At 42.5% G+C, this 8,068-nt stretch overlaps 1 protein-coding gene across 1 annotated transcript in view; it reads right to left on the bottom strand.

Moving 5' to 3' along the window:
* Positions 1 to 339: 339 nt before the first annotated feature.
* The window catches only part of LOC118392389 (death domain-containing protein CRADD), a 43,533-nt gene continuing 35,804 nt past the window's right edge, over positions 340 to 8,068 (bottom strand). Inside the window, exon 2 of the mRNA XM_035784344.2 lies at positions 340 to 1,772. Within this exon, the coding sequence (XP_035640237.1) occupies positions 1,534 to 1,772 (239 nt within the window). The 3' untranslated portion in view covers positions 340 to 1,533. The remainder of the gene's footprint in view (positions 1,773 to 8,068) is intronic.

Here is an 8,068-nt window from a genome sequence, read left to right as displayed (position 1 = left end):
ACAGACGATCAGGTCTATATAATTATCAAACATACATTAGTAATGGAAAGGAAACACAGACTCATTGTTTAAGTATGACAATTCTCCTTTAGTAATACAATTGTAGGCAGAAGTTGGTACAGAGTACAGTATATGATAGCTCTCCCCAGGTTCTGCAAAATGTCTAAGATATCCTGTAACTCATATAGCCTCCCCAGTCCTCCTTGCGTGAGTTTCCCTGGCGACAACATTTTAATAAATCTAACCTCCCCCTGACAGCAGCAACCATCTTGTCAGCAATTAAAAGCTCAGCAGTGGGTTTGACTGAAACTTGACATTTCATCACAAGTATAGGGTCATAACATGGTGAATGAATCCAAGCATCTTGACTGGTGGCTGTTTTCATCAGGCCTGCGGCAGCCTTGTGTTCTCAGAAAACCAGTCGTATTCTCAGAACTTCAGATAGCCAGTTGGGGCCCAGACAGGAGGAGTCTGAGCGTAGGCGGTTTCCGTCTTCTGATAGTGTCTGAAGGGCACAACACTTAAAACAGGTGTTAACATACACACACAGAAAAGGTCTCCTAAAGAGGAGACCTTACAGTTTATCAAAAAACAATTGATTAACCCTTTAAAAAGGTATGAGGCCTTGGTTTATCCCCTTCATTCCCCCCTTTGAGGCCACTAGGCCTCAACAAAAGCGAAGTAACTCAAGCATAGTGATTATAAGAATCATCCATAAAAAGGTGCCTTAGATTGCAAGCAATCCTCAGGAGATTGAGGGTAGAAATAAGGGTCTGAGGGATGAGGAACACGAAGCATAAACATGCCTGGCAGAGCCTTGTGAAGTATACATTTGCAGCTGCACAGAATGCACAAATGCAAATCAGCAGAACAAGCAGTGGGGCCAGTAATGGGACCAAAATGGGAAAACAGCTTAAATTCAAAATCGCATAATTTATCTTTCAACCACCCAAACGGGAAAAAGGAGTCTTCTCCTGTAAGCGTAGGTATCAGCCAATTGTGTTTATTCTTTCAAAATCTCTGTCATATTATCAGAGGAGTCAGGGAGAAGCATAACACATTCAGTGGGGGAAATATAATTTAGGGCCTTGCAATATCCCCCCTCCTTATCCAGGATGTAGTCTAATTCCAGGCTATGCCTGGCTGTAACAGCTTTAAGATTCTGAACATCAGTAGAAAGAAGGGCAAAATCAGCTACTGCCAAATTCATATGGGCCTGCATGGAGTAGGTGTACTTAGCAATGGGACTACAATTGATCCAAGCAATTCACTGACCGAGTTTTTTTTTTAATGACTACATGTGAACTACTAGGTGTGGCTTGTCGGCTCAGGTTCTGGGCCATGTTTACCATTGGTTACTGGTTTTCAATCGATTTTCTTTGATATCTATTCCCCCCAACAGAGGCTGCTGGTGGATGATAAGAAGTATCAAAAACATGTACCTCAAAGTTTTACCCCAAGTTTTGTTTTTTACAATGTGACCATAGTGGACATGTGTTACAACATCTGGGTCTGGGTGTACACTCTTTTCTGTTATGATGGTTGGGACGTCTTCTGGAGGTGTGATAGGTGGTGCCACCCCTGACGCTCCTGCACTTTCACCGCTGTAGGTGTTGCTGTGATGACCTGGTACGGACCCATCCATCTGGGGTGGTTCCACTTCCTCTTGTGTACCTTCAGCTTGATCCATTCTCCAACGTCAACAGGTAGGCTTGTCTGGGTCACCCTGTTCTGGAACGTCCTGGGCTTTCCTGTATTGGGAATACAAAAACCTAACAGCATGGGTTAGTTCCTTCATATATTTGCAGTGCAGTCAGGTCAGTCAGTTTTGGAGTCATTGGTCTGTGTAAAGGAACATTCATTGGCCGGCCAGTTAAGAGCTTGTGTTGGCTAAGCCCTGTTCCGCGGTTTATGCTATTGCGCATTTTCATCAGGACTAAGGGAAGACACTCTACACATGACTTCCATGTGGAGTGGCATGCTTTGGCAAGCCCTCCTTTTATGGTTTGATTAGCCCTCTCAGTAATCCCATCACTTTGTGGGTGGTAGATACAAACAAACTTCTGATCTATCCCCAATTGGGCAGCCACCTGTGCAACCACATCTCCTATGAAATGTGCCATTTTTTGCGGGAAGAACTTCCGGAACACCAAATCTAGGGATAATTTCCCTTACCAGAAGTTTTGCTACTGTTTTGGCAACACAGTGCACGGTTGGAAATGCTTCAACCCACCTGGTAAAGTTGTCAATTATTACCAGGCAGTATCTCTCTTTCTTTCTTTTCGTTCAGCCATGTCTATGAAATCCATTGCTAAATGGGTGAACGGGCCGGCCGGCGCTGGAAATTTCCCTGGTTTCCGGGGGGTACCCTTACCAATGTTGTATTGCATGCATGTAGTACATTTAAACACGTGTGTTTTGAAAATGTGAATCATATTTGGACAAAACCAGGTGTCAGCGACACACAGAGGAGACGAGAGGCAGAGGCAGATCTGGTTTGCCTCTACAGGTCATCAGGGCCTCTGGAGCAGCCTCTAGATTCCCATAAGGGGGGATTAAGTGCATCAGCAGCTTGGTGTTGGTCCAGATCAGTGATTTACGACGTACACGGGGTAGTAAGCATAACGGCATGAGTATGGCAGCGAGAAGCAGCATTCTTAGCAGCAGCATCGGCCTTACCTAAACTAATGCTGTCAGTGGACCTTAAGAATAGCCAACTTGGCAGGAAGCAACATAGGAGCCCTGCTTGAAACGATCTGTAAACGATGTTTAATAGGGGTACCAGACACGTTAACAAAGTCCCTACCCTTCCAAACGCCATCCCAGTAGAGCCAAACACCAATGGCATATGCAGAGTCAGAATAAATGTTAACCTTCAAACTACTACCTAATATACATACTTCAGTAAGGGCCAGGAGCTCAGCTTGTTGTGCTGAGCAATGTTCAGGCAAGGACTGTTCAATCAACAATGACCTATCTAGTGAGACTATACCAAACCCTGCATGTTTCCTACCAGTCTCCCTATCAATAACGGCAGAGCCATCGACAAAGAGAGTAACATCAGGGAGCTCGAGGTTCATCGTAAAGGTCAGGTCGGTGCTTTGAATCACGTTGGACTTGATCAGGCAAATGTCTCTACCCAGTAGGCTAACAGGAGTGGCCGGAGAGGTCAGAAAGGGAGCCTTAATAGTATTAGCTTCCCCCAGGTCAATTGTTGTATCTTCAGTCCAGTACAGCTTTTGAGATATCCCAGCGACTCCCATCGTCCTCACTGATTTAGATGTAAGTCCCAGGCCGAGGTGTTGGCCTGTAGATCCAATGCAGGAGGAGTGAGCTCCAGTGTCTATTAAAAATGGTACCTCTTGATCGTTGACCTTCAGAGTAATGATTGGTTCTTTGGTACCATCCGGAAGTATGTACTGGTGACACTGGAGAAGGGGGTCAGGTCATCCCTATTGTTGATTATTCTGCGGTGGGAACCTCGCCTGGTTTGTCAAAGGAGGCTGTTGGAGCCATCCATATTGTCGACCATTCATTGGTTGAGTCTGGGAAAAAACAGGTTGAGGCTGTCCAGTGTAGGCTGGTCTTCCACCTCTACCACCTTGGAAGTTCCCTCTGCCAGCATTCCCTCTCTGTTGCCAGGGTGGCTGTTGTTGTGGTTGGTGAGGTTGTGGTGGTGGTTGTTGAGGGGTAGAGGCTACAGCCACCATCAGGTTGTTGGTCTTTCCTTTGTCCAGCTGGGCCTTCTTGAGCTGTGTGTCAAGTCCAGTCTTCCTTGCTTTTTCTTCAGTCTTCATCTTTTTCCTCTTTTCTCTTCAATTCCTTTGTTATGTTACTTCCACTCCTCCTTTTGTCTTCGTCTTCATCATCACAATGTCGTCGGAGTTTGTCAAAAGCTTTATCCATTTCTCTCTGCACCTTCTTTTCTTGAGCTGCCATGAGGTCCTTTGCCGTGGTAACTCCAGGGTAGAGAGGCGTTGAGTGTGCCCTGGCATCATTCCATATATCTCCTAGTTCTTGATACATTCTACCCGGTGCCGGTGGTGGAGAAGAATTATCTCCTGGAGCTACTAGTTTGTTTGGGAGTAGTGGATAAATTCCCTTAAACCTATCTCCGCAGTTGGGAGGGGGTGGTGGAGCATATGGTGGGGCGCTGCCTTCTAGAGGAAACTTCTCCGTCTTGACGGAGGCAGGGTCTTTAATCTTTGTCAATTCCTTTTTCAAACAGGTAGCTTTATTTTGAGTCCAGAATAGGTTACCCTCAGTTTTTGACCTCGACAAAGCAGTCACAGAAAACAGGGTGGATTTCTTTTCTTCTTTCCCTTGGTCTTATTTTCCTGTCTTCTTTTCACAATGTCCTGCACATGTTGATATTCGGTTTTGGTAAATGACCCATCCATAGGCCATCCATATTCAAAAGCCTCTTTGGTCCACTCATGCCATTTCATGAAAACTCAGGTAAAGTATTTTCCCATAGTGGGTGTCGCGTCTTTGGCTATGCCGGATTAATTGCTAAGACATGCTATTCTATAAAACAATTTCTCCGTAATGAATATCACCTGATTGAGCTAATCATGTAAATGTAATTAACTAGAGAGTCGGGCACCACAAAATAATATTTATAGAGCTGTTATCTTCCGAATAAACTCTTAAAGATTTAGTCATATTTTACATCAATAGCAGTCAACATTAATCGTCATCTTATTTCAGTCTCATAATCTGAAACGTGTACATTCTTGGTTATCTGCAAGAATCTTGGCTAACAAGTTGAATCAGCAATACAAAATTGGGTTTAATTATTTATTTACTAAATACCTAACTAATCAGCGGGCGGAACAGATATGACAGCTTGTTACACAAAGGAAAAGGGGCTGGGTTGAGTGAAAGAGCGGGAAGATAGGAACAAAGGCGAAGCTGTGCTATCGTAAATACAGTATCTTATGCATTCTAAATTACCAAAAGGAAAAAGGAAAATGCAATAAATATTTCCTCTGAGCTATGCTTCAGTAGGTTGGTGGTAGATGGAAGACCGTGTTGCCAAACCGAGTCCTCTGTCCTTTGAAGAATATCTCTGGTGGTCACTTGGATAAGTTGTAGTAACGTCGTTGTGTGGTAGATGGGATACTCTGTCTGTTCCTTCCTAACCAGCGTTTGCAGCTGCGGTCGCTAACTCAACGACTAGGAGGTATCACTTCTGTCGTGAATAAGAGTTCAAAGTTCATTCCATTCGCAACCAAAGCTCACGCTGATGTTGGCTTCGTTCTGTAGTTTTATCTGACCCATTCTGACATAGGATCGTCATCCTACCTCATTGGAACAGTTATGTTGTCGTCAAGGCTTTATATAGGAAGGGAGAACAGGGGTGTGTGTCATAGTTTACACCCTCTGTCTCTTCACGTGGGCGGGCCACTGAGTGAGCAGCCCTAACTTATGAAAACCCACATCTCACATTTTAGAAGCTAAAATCACATTTCATCCCATCATAAATAATTTCATATTCAAACATTTAAATTGAACAACAATTCCATGTGAATCTGATAACTATGATGTGTAGACTTTCCACTGTAGAGTTTATGTCATCTTATTGATGAGAATGTCTCAGATGACAACCGAACTGACATAATATTCATTAAGTACCACTGCATATGTTCAGTTGTTCGGATTACCAGAATATAGTTCATTTCCCCCCACCTTCTGATGTTCCCAGAATCTCTATGTTAACCAAGTTAAAAAAAAAAAGAAAAGTAAACTCAGTAGGTTAGAGAGAAGAAAAATGGGGGAAGAGGTATTTATGACTGTCATAAACCAACCCCCCACGCCAACGTCATGACATGGGGTATTTCCCAATTAAAAACTGTAGAGGGGTGGCGGGTTTCATTGCGACCGGCCCCTCAGACAACTCTGAGCTCCATTCTGCCATATCTATTTTTTTTAATTAGTCTCTACGTCTAATGTGAATACAGATGAATTAGTGCAAAATAACTCTATATGTCTATAGTCTATCCCTTAACTCGCATAAAAAAATGTTTAAAGCAGGGTGATAAGTAAATTATAACTGAATACCATGTAATGTCTGGGTGGTGTAAACTAATCATCCTCTATGGTGAAACCACAAAATAGTAAAGGGTTCAAGATGATTTATAGCTGTTATAAACTTTGGTGTGACCTCCACAACAATCCTGGTATCTCTGTGATAATCTACTCCTTCAAAGGGAGAAACTATTACTTCAAAACTATTTCTTTTTAAAATAACATGGGTCAGTAACACACGGGCAGGTGTATTCCCTAATACAGAAATAGTGTATGCATTAAAGTTTATACCCCCACAGGGAACTCTTCCAGCATCTGATCAGAATGTCCACTCAGTTAATTCAAATACACGGGCATTATATTGTTTATAACTAACTCCTGATTTACTGTCCCACCATATAGTCAAAACACACAGAAAACATCATAAATAGAACAATTACAAATTCAGTTATCGAAAATATTTCAACTCTCAATTCTATCAACAATCAGTGTTTTATACTTGGAATTTGTGCCCTAAATCCTATCACCAAGTCTCATCACATAAACATTCAACCCAGGAATGTAGAACCTATTTCCACCTAGGCGGTCTGTGCTTCCTCCCACGGGTTGTGTAACAATAATTTCACACTTTCAATTATTCCACTATTACAGAGAAATTTAGGTTTGTATAAATTTAACAGCGAGGCGCCACTTACTTGCCAGAATGACTCATTAACCACAACGTGCTATAGCAAATTACAGACTTTGGATACAACAGGCATCTGCTTAACTTATAATTTTGTAGGGCTTGCACGTGGATCAATGGTCAGTCCAGCGAAGTGGTCACTCGCTCCTGGCAGGCTCGCCAAAGTGTTGGTCAATTTCTTCAACATATGATCAGGTCTATATAATTATCAAACATACATTAGTAATGGAAAGGAATCACAGACTCATTGTTTAAGTATGACAATTCTCCTTTAGTAATACAATTGTAGGCAGAAGTTGGTACAGAGTACAGTATATGATAGCTCTCCCCAGGTTCTGCAAAATGTTTAAGACATCCTGTAACTCATATAGCCTCCCCAGTCCTCCTTGCGTGAGTTTCCCTGGCAACAACATTTTAATAAATCTAACCTCCCCCTGACAGCAGCAACCATCTTGTCAGGGTTTGACTGAAACTTGACATTTCATCACAAGTATAGGGTCATAACAAGGTGAACGAGTCTAAGCATCTTCTGACTGGTGGCTGTTTTCATCAGGCCTGCGGCAGCCTTGTGTTCTCAGAAAACCAGTCGTATTCTCAGAATCTCAGACAGCCACGGTGGGGCCCAGACAGGAGGAGTCTGAGCGTAGGCGGTTTCCACCTTCTGATAGTGTCTGAAGGGCACAACACTCAGAACAGGTGTTAACACACACACACAGAGGTCTCCTAAAGAGGAGACCTTACAGTTTATCATAAAACAATTTATTAACCCTTTAAAAGGTATGAGGCTTTGGTTTTACCCCTTCAGTGGGCATGGGAAAACGGGAAACTAGTTGTTATTGGCAGAGGTTGGGAACCTCTCTTTCTTATTGGTCTATCAACTAATTGACCTAATGGTGATGTCACCATTGAAAGGACCAAAGCTTCATCCCACCAAAACAGGCAAAAACATCAGGCGTTCTTTTAAAACAGCTCATATACTAAAAGGGCATTATCATATTTTTCACAGTATTATTCCAAACTCATAGTGTGAAAAAATATATAAAACACAGGATAATCACATTTTTGAGGCATATCTCAACAGGTGTTCCAGGTATCCTCATGACATGGCACCAATTTTGTTCCTCAAGCAAGGGTGGAGGTCGATGACATCACAAAGGCATCATCAGACCAACGCCTTGACGTTTGCAGTTGTGTCTAAAAAAACACTTTTTTTTTGGACCCTTTAGTGTGTGTACTTTACTGTATTTATACTTGGGATATAGCTTTCAACAGGAAGTTTTTTTTTTTAAATCACTGGAGGATGCCTTTAAAGTTGAGAATGGGCCCATTGCATTTAAACATTTTAATTTATGC

The sequence above is a fragment of the Oncorhynchus keta genome, chromosome 13, assembly GCF_023373465.1.
Source record: "Oncorhynchus keta strain PuntledgeMale-10-30-2019 chromosome 13, Oket_V2, whole genome shotgun sequence".
NCBI classification, from domain to species: domain Eukaryota; kingdom Metazoa; phylum Chordata; class Actinopteri; order Salmoniformes; family Salmonidae; genus Oncorhynchus; species Oncorhynchus keta.
The sequence above is the reverse complement of the archived record's forward strand: the minus strand, read 5'-3'. Positions and strand labels throughout refer to the sequence as shown.